Source organism: Acomys russatus, chromosome X (genome assembly GCF_903995435.1).
Source record: "Acomys russatus chromosome X, mAcoRus1.1, whole genome shotgun sequence".
Taxonomy (NCBI): Eukaryota; Metazoa; Chordata; class Mammalia; order Rodentia; family Muridae; genus Acomys; species Acomys russatus.
The window spans coordinates 105,533,682-105,554,622 of NC_067169.1; the positions used below are offsets into that span (position 1 = coordinate 105,533,682).

The 20,941-nt window shown below is 44.1% G+C and overlaps 1 protein-coding gene across 3 annotated transcripts in view; it reads right to left on the minus strand.

Annotated features, from left to right (window-relative positions):
• Positions 1 to 10,859, minus strand: part of Hs6st2 (heparan sulfate 6-O-sulfotransferase 2) — a 286,621-nt gene extending 275,762 nt beyond the window's left edge. For 2 of the 3 annotated variants that reach the window (XM_051142466.1, XM_051142465.1), the window contains exons 1-2: positions 10,417 to 10,859; positions 9,112 to 9,630 (exon numbers count right to left, since the gene is read on the minus strand). In XM_051142466.1, coding sequence (XP_050998423.1) covers positions 9,112 to 9,630; positions 10,417 to 10,844 — 947 coding nt within the window. In that variant the 5' untranslated portion in view covers positions 10,845 to 10,859. Of the gene's footprint in view, positions 1 to 9,111; positions 9,631 to 10,091; positions 10,280 to 10,416 lie in introns of those variants that run through there. The other variant, XM_051142467.1, reaches the window with a different exon arrangement.
• Between the last annotated feature and the right edge of the window lie 10,082 nt (positions 10,860 to 20,941).

Below are 20,941 nucleotides of genomic sequence, written 5' to 3' on the forward strand. Positions count from 1 at the left end.
GGATCAAGTGACCTCCTTTTTTGTTCCTCTTTACAATTTGACCATAATGAATAAATCTTCTGTTTTTCACTATTGTCTTTTTAATTGACATACTGAGGATGAGTCTGGCTTGCTGGAGTTGACAGAACCCAGTCTTTGACCCTAAAAATTCTAATAACAAGAGAGAAAAGTCAATTAATGCAGGGGATGGTGCACACAAGGGTAATCTATTTGACACAAGTCAATGCACTGCACAGTTCAATTGTTCTGTGCTTCCACAGACAAGTGCATGGAAGTGATTCACCAGGACTAAATTCATCACAAGCAACAGCCCAGTTCTCTCAGGCTCACTAGGGCATCTCTGCTAGTAAAATTTAAGAAGCAATCAAATTGAATACGAAATCTTCTTTGCAGACTCTTACATTGTGGAAGAGCACAATTCTTGACAATTTGGAGTAAATGAAGTGCAAATTATTCTCTTATAACTCAGAATTGAAGCTTAAATTGTCGGTGAGAAAACCTCACAGTTTAATCAGGAAAAATATATTTATTGGTAATTCCCATGGGCTCACATTTAGTATATTTATATCACAGGATAACAAGTTCAAAACTATTGCTAAGTTATAAGAAACTTATGCAGAATTTGCATGTATTGAATTTTATTTTAAATCTGCATGTATGCCTATATTTGAATATTTATAATATTCCAGAAAAAAACACAGTGAAATGTGCAAGACAGATTTATTTAGTGTAATGCTCTGAAAAGTGTCAAAGTCTTCAACATTGTTCTAGTAGGCAAAATGGCAGAAATAACAAATGGGTGCATTAAGACCAACTGAATAATCTGCACAGCCCAAGACCTAGTAGAGCAAGAAAAGCCCTCTTGCCAATAAATATTTTACTGAAGTTCAGACAAATGTTCCCCTAAGCTTACAATGGCATTGTTTTACATGACATGTACCATTAAGTGGATTATTCATTATCCTTTAAGGGAAAGAGGGAAATTCCCATTCATGCCTTTCTTTCTAAAGTCAATCACTAAATATCTCATTTTCTGTTATGGAATGTCAATATTAGCTTTTTGACTGTAAATGACATTGTTTATACTGTCAAAATAACTTTTGCATTGGGTGTAATTTTGAAGGAGGTTCAATTATAAGAGCATGCATCTTGCTACATGTATGCATAGCTAGCCCACAGACATCAAGAATAGCTAGGAAATACACTTTTCCAATGGGCTTCATTTATGTCTACCTAAGGGACACCTAAGGGACACAAAAGGGAACCTGCTTTAAGAAGGCTGTCCATCAATAGACTTTTCTTTCCTGAATCAAAGCAACACATGCACCAACTAATGGCAGTCCTCATCGATAGAATCACAACCCTTAACCAACCTCAAGACTTTGCTCTTCTTTCTAGGCAATCAGCTCACTTCAAGTCCCATGAAGGCCACCATTCCAGGTCATCTTGAAGAGCCACGGCCAAGCAAAACTAAGCCAGTTGTGGACAAATATTAGCTTCCTGTTTCCTTGAGTCTTTGAATGGAGAAGAAACAATAGCCATTCACCTAGATATTTCCATGCTATGCTGGTACAGAGTTCAGGGAATATCAGAAATAAATTAGCCAATTAGGAGAAAAATCAGCACCCAGTGCTGGAATAATCAGACTTACCGCCTCTGCCTTTCAGTGGAAGGGTTGACTGGCCTGAAGGTATTCTCCTCATTAAGGGCTACCAGGATATCAAAAGGCTAACGAAACAACCACAGATAGTCTTTAGAGAGCAAAATTTAGGCACAAGTACATTTATCACAGCCATAGAGAAAGCTTGTCATAAAAAATTGTTAACTTTTACTTTTTGTTATATATATATATATTCTCACCATGTAACTCCAGCTAACCCAGAAGTTACAACCTAGGCTAGGCTGGCCTGCCTTTGCCTCTGAAGCACTTGGCTTAAAGGCATGTGCTACCAGCCCAGTTATGTTTACTTTTCAATGTGATACATATTTTCAAATGAAATTCAAAATCCTCAGAATATCAGCAAAAGAAAAACAAATCACTTCCATATCTCTTAAGAGCCTTGTGTTTTCTTCCTGCCTGTATTCTTTGCTGCTTAGATTTAGTAGAGAGAGAAAATTTTTTTATTTCTCTCCCATTCCTCCTCTGCTGAAACAAAAACAAAAACAAACAGAAACAATTTTAGTCTTACTGGCTCCGTAATTCTATGGGATTTTGCTTAGTAGGGAGTCACTTGCATTTGCGATATTTTATAACAGGAATTCAGTGTGAAGAGAAGCATTCTTTTCCTGGTCCCATTGTTTCACCTCTTCACACATTACCACATTATGCCACACATTCCCTGAGACAGTTCTCACAACACCCATGGCTCCTCTAATGGTTTTAATTAACTCACACTTGTAATTCTTTCTCATTCTTCAAAGGCAAGGACAGGCTACCTGGTTCATCACAGTGCCCACAGCATAAAGATGTAGTGATGATAGCGGGGACTCAATGAATATTTGTCAAATAAATAAATGAGTAAACAAATGAAAAACGTATGTAGAGATTTTGTTTTCAATAAAATCCCAATCCCAGGAAATAATTTATGGGCTAAGCAAAAATAAACCTCTGAGGTACTGTGGATTGAACCCTGGACTTTGTACATCCTAGCCAAGCACTCTACCACTGAGAAATATATCTCTCTTGTAAAGAAATAAATGTTTAATATTCTATCTTTACACTATTTAATTTACTCCCAAAAGGACTGTTCAAAGTTACGCTCCCAACAACAATTTATAAGAATTATGATACACATCCTTGTCAGCACTGGTTACTAATATTTTGGTTTTTTTGGTTTAGTGGTAATATAGATTAGCTTTTATATTTTCAAATTAGGGTTAAGTAGAGAATAAAAATAAAGTTGTTAAGTTTACATGCTTCTATTTGCATTTCTTTAGTAGGAGTAAGACTAAGCCTTTTTATTTTTTTAATGTCTGCAAACTTGTCTTGGGCCTCCTGTCCTAAACTGTCTGGACATGCCTTTTGTTTCTCTAATCAATTCATAGGGTTTCTTTGTAGAGAAAAGATTTCAGCCTTCTGTCTGTTGTAATTGTTGCACATATTTTCATGAGTTTGACATATGCCTTTTCATTTTGGCTTTTTCTTTCCTTTGACAGATGAACATTCTCATTTTTATGTAATCATAACTGTCTGTCTTTTACTTTATTCAAAACCCCTTTCTTTGCCTGAGAGTCCCATGTGTGAATTGCAGCTATCATTTAAATAATAATGCCAATTGTGAATTCAGATGAACTGGGTTCACAGATCCCCACATACACCACTAAGCTTTAACCAGGGACAGAGCACCAGTTCCCACCTCCTTACAAACCCTGCCCTCTAGGAGTCCAGGCAACAAGCACAGGGTCACTGTCCCTTCCTGTTCTCCCAGCCCAAACTAAATTCCTACTCAAGCTCTCTGTTTTACTCTGTGGCTGTTCTGGTGCAGACTAGAAGTCAAAGAGGTACCTTTAAACGTCTTTATTTACTTTCGGGCTTTTAATACTCTTCTAATTATGATCTTTGCATATTCACATGGGTTCATATTCTTCATTGCATTTCCAGATTCCTCCTGGTAGGGCTTCAGCCCCATCTACCTCCACAGCCATTACTTCCCCAAGTATGAACCTTCTGTAGGTCAGATTCCTAGCAAGGTCTGGCTTCTTGGCCCCATAATGGCCACTGGCTCCATACTGCTGAGGGGATGCCATGACTAACACAGTGCCTCCTTTCTCCTAAATACTACTTTATGGTCCCACAGGCCTTCTCAAATGGACCTCTTCTTTTTTCTGCCTTCTCCTTTATACTTTACAAAGGGATGGGCCTTGGGAAATATCTTGTTTAAATCTCCCATTTTACAAAAAAGACAAGGAAGCCAGGAAGAGGAAGGGATCTTCTCAGGTAATGAAGTCCTCCCTCGACCATCTTATCTGCACAACACATTTCTACACTTCACAAGGCAACCTTCAGGGACTTGAAGCTGAAGAGGGTAATCTGGGCATTCTTGGCACTGGTATGATTCTCATTTCCACTGCTAGCACAGCAATAGGGCCATGATTATTACTTCTCCTGGTTTGCAGGTTGTGATGTAAATTAATATATTCTGATACATGTTTGACATTTCCCGGACATTATTGATTTCCAGTTACTTTTCAAACAAAATACATCTTCTTTATTAAATAACTAAAGTATCAAATTGTTCTTGTTTACTGTCGTCTTTAAAAGAGCACATCTTCCCTGGAATAAAATGAACAGTTTCGTAAAATTTTATTTAATGAGCAGCAGAGGGGAAAGAGCATTCTTTTAATGTCATTTAATACCATCTCAGTTGACTAGTGATACCCATAAAAAACAAGCTTTAATATTTTAATTGCCACACCATGGCCGTAACCTTAGACTATCAACAGAAGCTAATTCACAGTAACATGTCCTACTACCTGAGAACTTGAGAGTCTTGCTGAGGATAAAATCATCTGTCCATGCAAAGATACTCACAAATATTGCTAGCATTCTACACGTGCGGTTATTCTCTCATTCTTTCACCACCACCTATCATCTTGCTCTTTATTATGGTTTGAATATGAATCTTCCTGCACAGGTTCAAATTTTGAATGCCTGGTTGCTGGCTGGTGGCACTATTTTTGGAAGTGGTAGAAACTTTAGGAGATGGGGCCCAACTAGAGGAAAGGGGTCACTGAGGACAGATCCTTGGGGATACCTTACTCCTTCCTGCCTTTCTGCTTCCTGTCTTCTATTAGGTGAAAAAAAAATCTTGTGCCACCTGTTCCTGTTGCCTTGATATTCTACCTAAGCACATGGAGCCAAGAGGCCATGAATGGAACCCTCTGCAATGGTGCATAAAGAAATCTTTCCTTCCCCCCTATGTTGCTTCTATTGGGTATTTGATACTAGTGACCATAAACAACACAAAAGCTCTCGCCAATGGACAACTAACCAACGGCATCAAGGATAAAGAAGTGGCTTAAATGTTAAGGGCACAGTATGCTCTTCCACAGGACCCAGGTTCAATTCCCAGCAAGCACATAGTTCACAACCATCTGTAACTCCCGTCCCAGGGGATTTAACACCCTCTTCTGGTCCCTGAGAGCATCAGACATGCACATGGTACACAGATATTCATGAAGGCAAAATACCATACACATAGAATATAAGTCTTTAAAAAAATCCTCAACTAAGTAAAGGTGAAAGACCAATGGACCACAGCCTGGTGGACTACACGGATGACATTGCTTGCTGTAATAATTCATACACTCCCTGCTTCACCTTGCATCACATGTCTGTCTCGTGTCTCGTTGTAAAACTAATAAAGAGAGGAAGGTACAAGTAAAGAGCACAAGGGATGATCAGACACATAAATTCTATTCCAGATTTTTTCCCCCAAAATAAAGCCACTGTTTTAAAAGGAATAGAATAAAAAGCATTTATCATATTTGTAAATGAATGGCTGGTCCCTCAAGCATCTAAACAAAAACCTTTTAGTCCTTTCCCATCAACAATATGCTACCGGATTTTAATATTACCCTTCGGTGTGGCTACAAAAATTCAGAGATGTTAAAATCTAGGATGTAGCAGATATGCAAACTCTGAGACAAGGCCATGGGCCTTGAGCCCAGACCAATCCCATGGGCACCAGTTAGCATCCTACCCAGTGAAGAACAGGGGTTATGTACCTTGTCAGTTTTGAAATCCTCCCACAGACCAAGCAGCACACTAGAGTTGGCTATAACCTGGGAAGTTTGGGCCTGAAAAATAAAGAGCTTGTAGAATTGGGGAATGTGAACAGCTGTTGTGCGACAATGTTTTGATACATTTTTAAAAACGGTCATACAAATTCTGAAATGAGCAGAACTCTTTTCTGACCTCAGGCAACATACTGGTAAACAGATGGATGAAAGGCAACTTCTAAGTTTTTTTGTTTTTTTTTTTAGGAACTATTAGTCTAATAAACAACTTGAGCTTTTCTCAGCCTCTGGCTCCAGCTCCTTGTCTTCCCTCTCATGCCCTCCCCCTAGACAATACGGTAAATCAATTCTACTCAACAACATATTATTATATGTCACCCATTTCAGATAGCACACTGATGGAAGGGTTTAGGGACCTCTTGCTAACCCTCACATGGGTGAAAGGCTCAACCTCAGAAGGTGGCTACTTCTGGCCCTGACCAATCATACCCCTAATCTGGGTCTCATCCTGTTTAGCTTTACAGAGCTTTCCAACATTTAATAATTTTTAAAAAGCTTTACAGCAATCTAGCCCAAAGACCTACAGCTGAGAACAATGCTTCCTTGCTACAGAAATCCATTCTTCTTGGATGAGAGTGGCAACTGTGTCCCAACCATTCCTCTTAAGCTACAAGTGTAAAATGGCTAATAATAGTAATAATAGAGGTAAAAGCAATAGCAGCTAACATTTATAGTCACGAGGAGGAAAGACCTCCTTGTGTTTGGGTAAAACTATTCATCAAGGTACAGTCAACATATGGAAGTGTGTGGAGTCAGACACAAGTGGAGTCAGATTTCTGCTGTGTCACTAAAGACCTCAATGACATTGCAGAAGTCATTCAGTCTCTTTGGATTTCCTTGTCTTCTGATAAAAGGGAATATTCTTGTCCTGTCTGCATTCCTCCAGATGACAGGACATGCTCCCAGAGAAGTAACAAGACAATATGAAAGCTCATTACAAACAAGAATGTTTTCTCCACACAGGCTTCTCTACTAGGGAAGTTCAGAGGTTTATTCTGTGGTCCTGAGACCAGTACCTCCTCACTTTAGGTTGCCTCAACTACTAATTTTCATCTCACATGTCCACTCACACATGATGCATACACATTACCAGAGCTCATCTTGCAAGCAGGGATCTGTCAAAATTCTGCAAATTTCTGGATCCCTCAGGCTATCACTGAATAATTCTGGAGGTGGGCAGAAAGGAGTGAAATAATAAAGGTGCCCTTGAGGTGGCATTGCATTTCTCTAGGAAATTTTAGTTCATTTTCATAAATACTGTACAATCAACTAACTGTGCCAAATGTGGTTCTTCTTTGATTAGACTAGATGGCACTGTAGTATCGCCCTTTTAATGTCCAAGAAAATTATATTGCATTACAAACAATTTTTTTCAACTGGGGGCAATCCAAGAGGTTTCAATGAGTCCTGGTTACTCTATAGATTATATCTGAAGGAACCTGCCAAAAGACAATGATTACTAAACAGATAATCCAAGCCACATCAATAGTACATTTACAGACATTACACCCTGACCTACATGTTCAAAAGAACTGGTAAAGGCACACATGCCACACACAGCACTAGGCAAAGCTATGGCTTCCATAGCAGTCAAGACTTCTCTTTTACTTCTCCATCTCTGCAGGCGTGGAAGTCTATTTCTGCCCGAAGCACTGTTTTGATCACCATTTCTCAGTATATCTAGAAGCTAGCTAGCACAAGATCATTTCTAGTACTGTCAGAACTGAGAAGACTTTCTTAAATACCACAATGCTGTTGTATCAATGGCTTACACAATCATTGCCACGAACTGAGACGCAGCCTTCCTGTGGCCAAGCTTCTCTTGGGATGGGAAAACAAATCTGTTAGTGTAGAAAGGAAAAGAAAGCTTAAAGGGTTCAGCCAGGACTCTCACCTTTCAGAAAGGCCACTATAAACTGAGTTTGTGACCAGGAAACCAAGGATTCCCTTTGATGAAGCTAGATGGAAGGAACCACGCCCACAGTTCATCCTTAAGAGCCACCTGCAAAACATCACTTTGGCCAGGACCCTGAGTGACCATGGGATATGGAAGGCAAGAGGGGTCCAAACAAAAGCAGCCACAGCAGCACTCGAGAGTCCATGAAGTCACCAAAATGGGCAAAGTAAGACAGACAGACACATGACTATGGCCTTGCCCAAGGAAGTCCCCATTTTCACTCCTGGCCACTGAACTCATTCCTAGTATCCCAGAAAAACAACAGTCTGGCTGGATCGATTGCACCCCACAGAAGCTCTTTTCCTCTGTCCATTTCACATCACCCCATGACCTCTAAGACCTGGCCATGGCAGCTGGAGGGAAGAAAATCACCTGCCGGCTACAGATGCGCCAGGAATGAGCTTTTCCTGCACCATTCCCAGTGGCCCAGAACCTGAACTGGCCATGGGTGCTCAGGCTCTGGAATTTCTGAGTCTCAGAAAAAGCTCCTAGCACTCCTGAGGCTCCTAAGCCCTAGGCAAGGGCCCAGGTCAACTTTCCAGCTAGCCACCAAGCAGGCAGGGTGACCCATTATATTCGAAAAGCACTGGGGATACTTTGAGGCTACAGTGAGGGGCACGAGATGAGAACTAGGAGCTCTTCCTCCCTAAGTGTCAGCAAACAGAATGACACCCACTCTCCAGAGGAAAAGTGGGGCCTGGGGTGGCGAGGCAATAGATGTCGGGGAAAGAAGAAATAAACAGAAAGGGAAGAAAGAGAAAGAAGAAAAGGGGGGTGGACAATAGAAAAGAGAAAGGACAGAAAAAGGAAGGCAGGCATAGCAAACAGCAGACAAGATGGGCAGAGATTTCCCACTAGAGAAAGGCAGAAACAAAAAGGGCAAAGAGAATGCTAGAGCAGGAAGTGGGGAAGGAAACAAGAGCACTAGGCTTCAGAACTGGGTGCAGAGGAGAGAAGAGGAAGGACCCAGAGACTCTGCAGGAGGAACACAATTCTTCAAGACTCTTGTGCTCCCAGTGCAGTTCCCATTCCCAATTCTTTAAGGCTCTCTGGTGCTCAGAGTGCAGTGCTCAGTCTGCTCCACACTCAAGTCCAAGCACCAAGCCGGCTGACCTTCTGATAGGCAGAATGGCTGTCCTGGGCTGGAGCCCAAATTCTTCCTGACAGTGCCACAGCATTACAAAGACAGGCTCTAGGGTATCTAATGTCTACCCAGCAAGAACTCAACCCTCAGGGCGCCAAGGTGTGAATAGGATCCACAGCAACTGCAAGCACAACCCTTCCTGCCCCTGGGTCACCGAGGCCCAGGTGGGCGACTGCTCCTAAGGGACCCACTGAGAGGCTGTCAGACTCACCTGGAAGGTCTCAGCCTGGCGTCGCGCTTGCCATCCACCACTGCAGGCACACAGCTGGTGAGCTCCGTCCAGTCGGCGTGCAGCCCGCAGCTCCAGCCGGTGGAGAATCTGGAGAAGAGCCAAGTCTCCCTCTTACCCGGCCGGTGGCAAGTGCATTTCTTCTGCCCCACGCGGCACTCACATGGCTGCTCCAGCTGGATGTTGCGCACCAGGTGACGGCCAAAAGTGGTGCCCCCAGTCTTCTGGATGTGCAGGAATACAATCAGGTCATCGCCCTTGATGTCGAAGTCTACCTTGCGCAGGAGATCGCCACGGGTGAAATTGTAGCGGGGTACAAACCTGGCGGAGCTCTCATCCTCCGAGCGGTACGGATCTGGCACCGGGGAGCTGAACGCCTGCAGGCGGAGGAGCTGGCATTCTGTGCCGGGGCACACGTATTGGAGGACGATCACCGCAAATAGGAAGAGCATCACCAAAGCCAGCAGCAGCTTGTTGGATTTCTCATCCATGTTCCCGACGCTGGGGGAAACCCAAGCTCGTTACGTCAATCCCGCAGCTCGGCCCGCGCTCGCCTCGCTCCCGCACCGCCCCCTCCCCGTGGCGCCACCGTTGCGCCCCTTTCCCCTCCTGCCCGTACGGAGTACTCCACTAAGGCGGCGGCGGCGCCCTTCCCCGCTTCCTTCCTTCCCGGCAGGCTCAGCGCTGTGGCTTCTGCTGCACACCCCCCCACACACCCTGACTCCATCCCGCTGGACGTGGGCCCCCTCCCCTGCGGAAAAACCCTGGATCCCCTCCGCGGTGTCTCGTTCCCTACAGGACCCTCCTGTCCTGGACTCTCCACTCCTTAACTCAAACCACCCCTATCCTGCACAGAGTGCTTCCCGCTCTCGCTTCCCCAGCTCCCATCCCCATCGCGCTTGGCCCACGGGACTCTCCAGGGCTCTGGACCCCAGTGCCACCCGCGTGCGCGAGCTGCTGACCCTAAACGCGGGCTCCTTTGGCGCCTGTCCCGCTGGCGGATAGAAGTGAGCTGGGGCTTCGGGGTTCCCCTGGGGGAGAAAGAAGGAGCCAGCGGGCTGCAGGACTTTGCAAGCAGAAGCCACGCAGCCCTTCCCGCGGAATAGCGGGAAGGGAGCTGCACCACGGTCAGTTGCGCGCTCAACGGGTCCCGAGTCCCAGAGCCTAGTCACTACAGGCTCCCTGGAACTTTGAGCCTTGCCCTCCGCCCCAACTGCCTTCCCTCCTCCCGCCGCTCTGGCTCACCCTGGACTCAGAGCGAGAGCCCCACTTTCGCCCACAATGTACCTGGCCAAGGGACCGAAAATCTTGGAGAAGATCGCACTGAGCACGTGCTTGAGCGAGTGGCCCACGGCTGCCAGGCCCCGAGTGAGCAGGGCCCGGCAGAGGGAGCCCAGGTCCCAGCGTCGCCTGAGGTCGTGCATCCGCCTGCGGCGGCCTCGAGGCAGCAGCGCGAAGAGCGGGGCGCGCAAGGCTCCCGCCAAGGAAGAAAATGCCTTTGGGGGCTCGTCCTGGAGCGGCGGGGAGTTGAATCCGAGAGACACACCCCTAGGAGGGCCGGCGCGGACTGAGGCAGCGACCGACCCCGGCCGGCTGACTGCCAATTCTGCCTCTACTCTGGAATGCCGGCGGGGACAGGTGGTGCAGGCGGGCGCTCTTTGCTCCGGTTGCAGTGGCGGCCCGAGCGCCCGGGCTGCAAACGCAGGCAGTGCCATTCCCCCCTTCAGGCAACTCAGGGTACTAAGGATCAGGAGCGAGCTTGAATTTATATAATAATGCCTCGCGCCCAAGAGCCCCAGCCACTTCACAAGCAAAAGACCTGGGTTTTCTCCTGTATTGGAGAACGGAGGTCACTCCAGAGAGTGCATCATTCCACTTTGGCTCGTAATTTCAACCTCTCTTAAAATAGCAAAGGCGCAAATTGGACCTTTTCCCTCTCTCTTTGCCAATTTCCATTCTGCAACGGAAGAGGGGGTATTTTCTGAAAAGGTAAGTCAGCATGGAAATAAAGCATGACTGAAAACCCTTACATGGGGGATTTTGAGCATTTTCAAAGCACACTCGCTTTTATTCCTCTGCCCCTGATGAATCAATCCCCTGCACCAAGCCCACTGCTCGCAAAAAGATTTCACTCACTACCCTTTATTGAATGAATGGATATATAACTACACACCATGTCAGAGTAAGACCATCTTACTTAAGGTGTTGTGACATATGAAAAAAAACTGAAGCCCAGAGAGAATTAGATATATACCCAAGGTCACACAGCACAGCACCACGATTCATTCTCAGAAACCGAGGCACTATCCAATCTTTTCTTTTTTCCATGATTATAACATGTCTCTTAATAAATATGTATGTGCTTATTATCGAGCTCAATTGTCCAAAAGGCTCCTTTCAGCTGGAGGACCAAGGATGCAGGGATTTAAGAATGGATATTCCTTCAGAACAAGGCCCCTGACAACTTGGGACTCAGATGTTTCCTATCTAATGAATAGGGGAATTTACAGTGCATGAAGACACAGGAGTTCCCATTACTGAGCATGTACCCCCCAGCCCAACTGACGCAAAAGAAGTGTGGGTTAGCAGCACCAATGTTTCAACTTAGTACCATTCGCCAGAGGGACACTGGAAGATGCTGCTGTAAGCTGAGAGCTAGTGTAGGGATGCTTCTCTCCAGGACGTGATCTGCCTTGCTGTGCTCTGTATGTTGAAGGGGCAGTCAGAGCACAGATACAGGAAACTGTGGCATAGTAACTTGCCTTTCCTGAGGCTCAGTTTCCTTTTATGTCACATAAGACTAGTAATAATGCCTCCACTTTAAGCAAGTAGGCTGGTGTGAGGATAAAATGTAGAAATCTTTGGGCAACTCCAAATATCAGGTGCTGTTTACCTGCAACTCTTGTCGAGGTGTGTACCAAATGAGGCTGAGGCTAGTTGAAGAAGAGGTCCTTGTCAGACCATTTTACAGCTGTGCCCCTGCCCTTCTACTCAGAATTCCCAGTCCTGGCTGTACTTACCCATGCCTTCCTCCCCAGGAACCTACTGGGGACATTAAGGGATTCTTTGTATGCCTGCTGCAGGGGTTAAGAATAGTGTGTCTCTTTGAAATCTGCATTTGTGGCATTCCTGCATCTCTGGCCCTGAACTCCAGGAGCAAAGTTGTACAAAGGAACTGGATGCTGCAATACACACCAACAAAGGCCGTCACCCCCCCATAGCTCCCCTGGGTCTCCTCTGTATGTGGAATAGGACCTACTCCCCACTGAGGGCAGGTAAGGCTGTGAAGCCTGAAGCTACAGATATTATCATTTCCATGACCACCCACACAGTGGCCTCTTTGGCTGACACAGCAGGCAGCTATCCTCATGATGCCATATAAGACTCCCCCTGTCATTATATCACCATTATTATGGCATTCGGTAGATCCCTAAGAAAATACTTTCTGAGACTGGTGGTTCCCACACTCAAGCCCTCAGCTGCTAATTATGGAATTTCTATTTAAGAAGGATTAATGGGAGTGGAATATGGGAAAGGAAATTACCTTGGGTGGAGGGTAGAGGGAGGTGGTGAGCAGCACCAGAGCAAATCAGGCTTTTCTCAAAGTGTAAAAATGAAACCTGTGCACAGGTGTAAAGACACATGCCCAAACAGGCAAGCACACGCACAATGTATCAGAGGAAGGGCTAGGCAGGTTTATCTCTACAGAGCCAAAGGAGGTAAACTGCAGTTATTAAGATCAGTACTTTGCTAACACGCTGATGTGAATATATACAAGTCAGTAGAGGATATTTCCATTTACCAGCCTTTCTTTGCCCACCCCCCTTTTATGTTTGTGAGACAATGAAATAATTCATGGGGACCAGGCAGAGGGCCCCACACTCAGTTCAATCCCTGGGACCCCATGGTAAAAGAAGACAACCATCTCAAGTATCTCACCTCAACATGAACAGAATGGCATGTGTGTGCACACGCACACGCGCACACATTTAAATAATAAAATAACAGCAAAAAAAAAACCTCCAAATGGGTGCTGTTTTAAGACTCAGTCTCACTATGTAGCCCTGGAAGGCTTAGAACTTGCTATGTAGACCAGGCTGATCTTGAACTCACAGAGATCCACCTGCTTCTGCCTCTTGAGTGCTGGGATTAAAGGTCTGGGTTGCCACACATAGTTCCTAATGTAGTTCCTAATGTTTTAAGCAAGTTTATAATTTTTGTCTTGGACCACATTCATAGCTATTCTCAGCAGGCTGCCTGCAGACTGCAAGTTGGACGTGCAAGAGTGTTTCTTCCGGAGAGATATTGAGATGATGGGAAGCAAAGAGCAGGAGAACAGGCAGAATTGTAAGGTCTTTGATTCTCCACCTCCTTGGAGCAACTTTAGTTGCAGTGGGTATAAACATTTAGGATTCAATATTTGGAAGGTAAGGAGAACAGTGCAGTCTGAGCAGAGCCTCTGACTGTCTCCATAATATGGTGAGGTTTTCAGTATTTTTCACAGAACTGTCCTTCGATGGCTTTCAACAAAAGGCTGATGATTCAGAGAGCGCAGAGGTCAGCCTGGCTTGTATGGTAAGCAGAGTGTGGGAAGCTCTGCACTGGGTGCTGAAGGCTCAGGGGACAACAGGCAAGCAGCATTGGCAAGAGTCCTTTGTTCTAAGCCTGGATCTGAATGTGGAGGGCACCCACTGAGATGGCCATGTTCTTTTGTCACAGAACAAAGATGTGAACTAGGGACACGTGGATAGTGATAGAAATAGTGACGGTCCATTAAGAAAGACAATGGCGCTCTTGATAATGGGAGTGGGCTAGAGAGCTGAGAGAGATCCCAGGCTCAAAAATCCCAGGTCACCCCCACAATGACCCTTCCTGGTTCACTGTGACTTTTTCCCACACTTGCAGATTGCATGCATTTCTCAGGGATGCTCTGTGGGTATCAACAGACCAGGTGGGGAGATGTTAGGGTCCCTCAGTCACCTGACTTCTTTCATATGTTAATCCTGACACCTCTGAGTTCTTTCTGCCCTACTTTCCTGCCTCATCTTGACTGGGATGCTAAGAACACCTAGTAGGCCAGGGAAGGGAAGCCACTTCTTACTGGCTTCTTTTGTCCCCTGTGTATAACACAGCAAGGTTAATGAGATTCAAAGAGCACTTTCCTGATCTGATAATGCCAAGACCAAGGTTACTTGTCTGCTTCAAGAGCCAAAATGCCACAAACAGTGGGAAAACCTTGGATTCCTGACCCACAAAATGAAATTCTATAGCATCCTGTGGCATTAGCAACACAGGATCTCAGCAGCTACATTTGTTCTCGGCCTATAATACACTAGCAACAGCGGGGTCCCCTGTTCAAATTAGAATAGAAATAGTGGAAACAGTATTAGAGAGAGCGTGTCACATTTACTATAAAGCATAGAACAATATGCTTTCTCCTCATCCTGAGTGTTCACTTCAATGCCAGCTGTCTATAATTTTTTGAAAATGCTCATATTCTCAATAATAGGCAATTTTTGTCACAAAGATTGAAGGTATGCAAATGGTAGAGCCAATTCATTTCTGTGTTTATGTGTCTCTCCAAGCTGAATGAACAGCAGCATTTTCTGAAATGCTATTCTGGAGCTCAAGCTTTAATATTTTAAGCAGGTTGGGTGTTTTATACATACCTCTCTCTACCGTCCTGTTTCCCTCCAAAATGCAGAGCTTTGATTTCTAGCCTGACAAAATCTGGGGCTCAAGAAATTAAAAAGAGGAGGATAATGCTGGGGTGCCTTGCATACTAAAGGGTGTGTGTTCCGAAAGTAAAATAAACACTGGATGGGATTCACAGTAACCTTGTCAGTGTGACCAAGCAGTCTGATGGCTGCACAAGCATTTCAGGAACAGTGCAGTTTCCCTTTTTCTTCCTGATGATTACTGGAAGTTAGTCTGTTCTGGGCTTTTAGACCTATAGCATGGCAGCCTGCAGCAACCACAGCCTCAGCTCCTAGGCAGACAGCTCACTTCTCTGCATGCCAGGTTCTGCGCATAAAATAGCAAGCTGGCTTATAAGTGCAGGAAAAATGAATCCAATCTCAAGTGGGGCTTCTTAAAGAGGAGACAGCAAAGCCCTGAGGAGCACATTACTCTGGAGATCAACCTGAGCTCATTGCGCAGTCTCAGAGTCTAGGTTTTCTCACCTACAAAAATGAGGGTCATAGCTACCAAACTGGGTTTCTACAATTTTGGCTTTGAATATCTTTAGTCTGGCATCTTTCCCCCCAATACTATTGTACTGATGATGGGTAGCTGGCATGTGCCTAATAGGTGCCGAAGTGGCTTTGTCCTCTTACTACTGATCTCTAGTATTGTCTTGCCTTCCTTCTGCACCCCCCCCCCTCTCTCTCTCTCTCTCTCTCTCTCTCTCTCTCTCTCTCTCTCTCTCTCCTGATGTCTCTTAGTGGATCCATCCAGTCACACGAAGGAGTAAGACACAAATTCACGACAATTTCTAAAAGATGTCAGCAAAAGAGGAGGAAGACTGTGAGGCTTAAACGTCATGAATGCTCTTTCTGGTGGGGATACTATCAAAGCCAGTAGGGGAGAGAGACATGAGGTGTATGCAAGTGAAGGAGAGTGCGCAAAAGGCCAGTCTCTTCCAAATTCTTGACACTAGTTTTCAGCTCTACTCATTTCAAAAGGTAATAGCTGATTTAGACAGTGGTGTTTCAATTTGAGCAGCTGGTCAAGTCACAGCAGTTAGGATTGAAAAACAAGGTCAGTCTTGCATTTAGCCTGCATGCTCCAGGATTGAGCAAGCCCACCCATTAGCTAATCCCTGAGCTAGTTAGTTTAAGGTGGCAAGGTAGATAGTACATCACATTAGAGGGCCAAACAATTGTATCAACTCACTATGTGACCCTGGGTGAGTCACTCAATATCTCTAGGATTCATTTGTTCTCCGTGATAAAATAATAAGGTGGCACTACACCCTTAAAGTCCTCTCTCAGAGCTCTGTGTGTGTGTGTGTTGTGTATTTGTGGGTGTTGTGCGTGTGTTTGTGTGGTGTGGTATGTGTGTGTGGTTGTGTGAATGTGTGAGTGTGTGGTGTATGTATGTGTGTCATTGTGTGTAGTGTGTGTATATGTGTATGTGGTGTGTGTGTGTGTGTGTGTGTTCTACCTAGAAACTGAGTCAAAAAAGCAGAACGAGGGGCCTGAAGAGATGGCTCCATCTTTGAGAAAACTTACTGTTCTTGCAAAGGATCTAGGTTCAATTCCCAACATGCACATTGCAGCTCACAACTGTCTATAACTGTAGTTCCAGGGTTACCACTGATTCCTTCTGGCCTATAAGGTGCTGCATACACAAAGCATGCATATACACACCACCCAAACATGCACATAAAATCAAAATAAATCTTAAAATCGTTTTTTAAGCAGAGCAAGGAGCTGGAGAGATGGCTCAATGGTTAAAAAATAATTGCTTTTGCAGAGGACCCAGGTTCAACTCCCAGAATCCACATCATGTGACCCACCACTGCCTTATAACTCCAGTTCCAGAGTATCTGACACCCCTTTGTGGCCTCTGTGGTCACTGTACACACCAAGCATCAATACAATAATTAATAACAATAAATAAATATTTTTAAAGCAGAACAAAAATTTTAATGAAGAGTAAACTTTTTGCGATAGGGTGATGACACAAGTCTTTAATCCAACACTTCAGAGGCAGAGGCAGGCAAATCTATGATTTCAAGGCCAGCCTGGTTTACAGATCCAGTTCCAGAACAGTCAGGGCTATACAGAGAAACCTTGTCATGTCTCAGGTGACATAATAATACAGAAACATGAAAATAGACTTTTGGAATTCTACTGACTGGCATAGTAAAATCAAGATTGAAAGACTGTGCCAGTGGAAAAAGAGTGTTGAGAACAGACCTCCAGCTGGCAGGGAACTGACAGCAAAACTGAGAGTGCCCTTGCCTGGACCCCAGGTTCCCGTGTGCTTCACATTCTGGGATCTCAACAAGAAAGGAAGTCATTTACTCTCTACCCTATACTGAATGGTCACCGTAAAAGGTCTTATTGTGTTCTTATTTTTTTTTTTTAAGACAAGGTTTCTCTATGTAGCTTTGGCTGCCCTAAACTCTCTTTGTAGACCAGGCTGGCCTCAATCTCACAGTGAACTGCCTGACTCTGCTTCCCGAGTGCTACTGGGATTAAAGACCTGTGCCACCACACCTGGTTTGGAAGGTCTTATCGGAGAACAAAAAAGTTAAAAAATTGTATCCCAGTGAACATGGAGGATATAAGCCTCGAGGCCCAAGAAAAGAATTCTTTAGCAGCCAGATGAGATAGAGAGAGAATGTCTGATAAGTGTAAGTCAGGAAAAAAGAAATTTTGGAAACTATACATGTTACACACTAAATGAAAATTAATTTTAATAAGATAAAGCCAGACCAGAGGCCCCTAAAGGTGCACACTGAACTTTATTGAACAGTATGGAAAGGGACTTACTTGCTTTATCCATATTTTCAAAATACACATTTCACTAAATTGCATTAAATTGCAGAAACCTGGAACATTAGAGCAGTGGGGGGATATGAGCTTGGCAAAAGGCACTTTGGGATTCATCTTCTACACTGAAGAATGTTGCATTAATGGGTATCATCTTATAGAACAGTTAGCTGAAAGAGAAGATGGTATCTAGACCTTCGAGGAGAAGAGACAAAATACAGCTGGAAGGGCTCAATGGGGGATTAGAAATACAGCCAGGTGTGGGTGAGGGAAAGAGTGGATATGTAAGCAAGTGTGCTAACCCCAATAATCTGTGGTGATCAGGGATGGCATGCCTCAGTGACATATCCGGTTAATACTAGAATGCTTAGCAAATGATGCCGGCAGCTCCTGGGCTAAACAGGTCTTACGTGTTGAATATGGTACTAAATAGCATACATGTGCTATCTCAACATTTTCTAGTGGTCTAATGAGTTCTTTACAAAGGACATTTGGGATTGGTTGTTATAGCCATGCAACTAGAACTAACTAGTTCTTGAATCCAGATCTAATTGCACAGCTTGTAGTAACTCTTGCCGTTATGGTCCCCACCCCAATCCAGGGTGTCTGGCTATGAGCTGGAGTCTGTGAGGCATCATTTTCTCCAAATATAAAACCCAGAACCTTAGATAATCCACACCTTCGGTAGAAGAGCTGCACAGAGGGACTGTGGCGAGGGGCGCATGTGCACACAGGCATGGGCTTGCATTTTCAGGAAGATAATTGAAAGGTAATGAAGAAGAAAGCACTTAGTACTCTAGTAAGTGCCCAGCTGACTGCTCACTGCAGTGGATTCAATAACCTATCATTCTTTTAAAAAGACACTGAAGGAAATTGAGATTCCAGAGCCTGAATTTTCATGGGAAGAAACAAGAGATTAAGACCCTGTTAGATGGAACAAAGCAATACATACATAGTCTTGGAACATCATGACATTAATTCTGAGAGGTGCCATAAGCAAACTTTATCAATTGTACTCAGTCTTAACCTTCTGGATGGGTAGGCCTTGGATTCTTTGTTTCTAAAAATTCTTTGAAGTACCCAATAATACTAATATTTGGTCTAGAGTGTCACTGTTGACCAGATACTTACACAGATAATGACTGAATTTTTACAATCTTTTAAGGCAGCTGTTCCTGTCCTCATTTCATGTGTGAGGAAATTAGGTCTATGAGGGCTGGAAAAATTTAGCCAGTGGCCAGACCTTATATGGAAATACCACTGCTAACTGCCCCTCTGCTTCTTTCCAACCACAGAGGTCAGTATCAGATAATTCTCAGAAGCTCAAGGAGACAGGGGCGATTAAAGATGTTTCCTTTTCCGTAGCATCATATTGGGCACCCAAATATCTTCAACAGACAGGACAATTTTTTCAGAGAATTTCCCATCAATGTAACTAAATAAGACCAATAGGAAAGAACCCGAGGATAGCAAATAGAAGCTAGAGGGATAGAAAACTCTGGGGGCGTGGCATGAAGAGCTTGTCAGCCCACCCATAGCCTTTCTGTCTCCTGTTGACAGCAGATGGGGCTTTGGTTCACCTGTTCAAGTTTCCTTCCATCTATGTGTTGTATGTTGAACATATTCTCTCTCATGCCCCCATCATCCCTTTTTCCCTCCACTTTCTATTAACAAACATTCTTCGTCCTCCTAGGCAGTATCCTGTTTACTTTCATGTTATGTATACACACGTGGTTTCATATGACTATATAAAATCTAGGAACTACAAATGAGAAACAATGTGATAGTTGATATTTGTCTTTCTGAGACTAACTTAGTTCTCTTAATATGTTTCTTTTCTGTCACATCCATTTTCCTGAAAATGACATGACTTCATTTTTCTTTGTGGATAAATACATTTTCATTCACATATTTTCTATAGCCAATCCTCTGTTGCTGGATACCTAGCCTCATTTGATAATTTAGCTACTGTGAACAGTGCTGCAATAAACACTGATGTGCAAGGATCTCTGTGATACCTTGGAGGCCGGGGAACTATGTGCTTTATTATTCCTAGTATTCCTAAGCATACCCAGTCTTGTCTTTGCTCATGATGGTATACAAATGTGCCCCAAACTCTCTCTCCATCTTTAAATTCTGCCTTGAATTTTCTGAGATGCTCTCAAACTTCTAGGATCATTATGTAAAGTCGGTTCATGGCAACAACTTGATACCAATCAGAAAACAAATAGCTCTCTCTCTCTCTCTCTCTCTCTCTCTCTCTCTCTCTCTCTCTCTCTCTCTCTCTCTCTCGTGTGTGTGTGTGTGTGTGTGTGTGTGTGTGTGTGTGTGTGTGATAGACATGATTTCTGCATCTCACCCCAATCCTTTTCATGATACCTGATCTCATCAGAGGTTTGGTAGCAAGTCCAAGCAGAAGCTGGCATCTGTTGTTACCGAGTCTTAGGGAAGAGGGTCAGATAATGAATTATCCAAAGAGAGCTTCTAGCTCTCTTATCAAGGGCAAACTCTCCTGGCAGTGGAGAGGCTAAGATGCTGTGGCTGTAGCAAGCTAATAACCACAATTTGCCAGGGCACTTGCGAGTCCAGCAAGCAGGTCAGACAAGTTTCTCTGGTGACTGAAGTCTGGGAATACAGCTAGATATGATTTATCATCCATATTAGAGATTTACACCACAACATCCTAAGCAAAGACATCTTCAAGTTGGATGGCAACAAAAAGTCATTTCTATTCAACACAAATTTCATCAATCACTTGATCACTGACATAGAAGAGTTCATTCAGTGATCAGGAAGATGTGTGCCTTATAAAAATTACAGAGACATCAGTTTATTTTCCAGACATCTTTTATGCTATATATTAACAGTCTAAAAAAAAAAAAAGCAGTCTAAGATAAACAAAATAAAACAAACAAACAAAAACATGAGGGGGGATTCAGGCTGAATTGCACCCATACCCTCAAACAGGTGACAAAGCAGAGAGCCCTCTTAGGAATATCAGCAGCCCGTTTATGTAAAAGAATACCAGAAGTGAAACCAAAGAAATACAGGGTTTGCGCAACTCTGTTTCCTGCCCTTCCTTCACAGAAGTCCTGCTGGGCTGCTGGTCAGTGCCTACAGGGCAGGCTGCTCTTTAATCTCAGTAACCTGAGTGCTTTGGAAAGTGGACCCCAGGTCAGGTCTCTCACTAACTCCTGAGTATTCAATGAATTCCAAGTCAAGTCCAGGCTGGAGTCAGCTGCCTCCATTGTGAGTCTTTTGCAATTGGATGATGGCTTGGCCCTTCTGTCTTGAGGATTGGAATCTCCTGA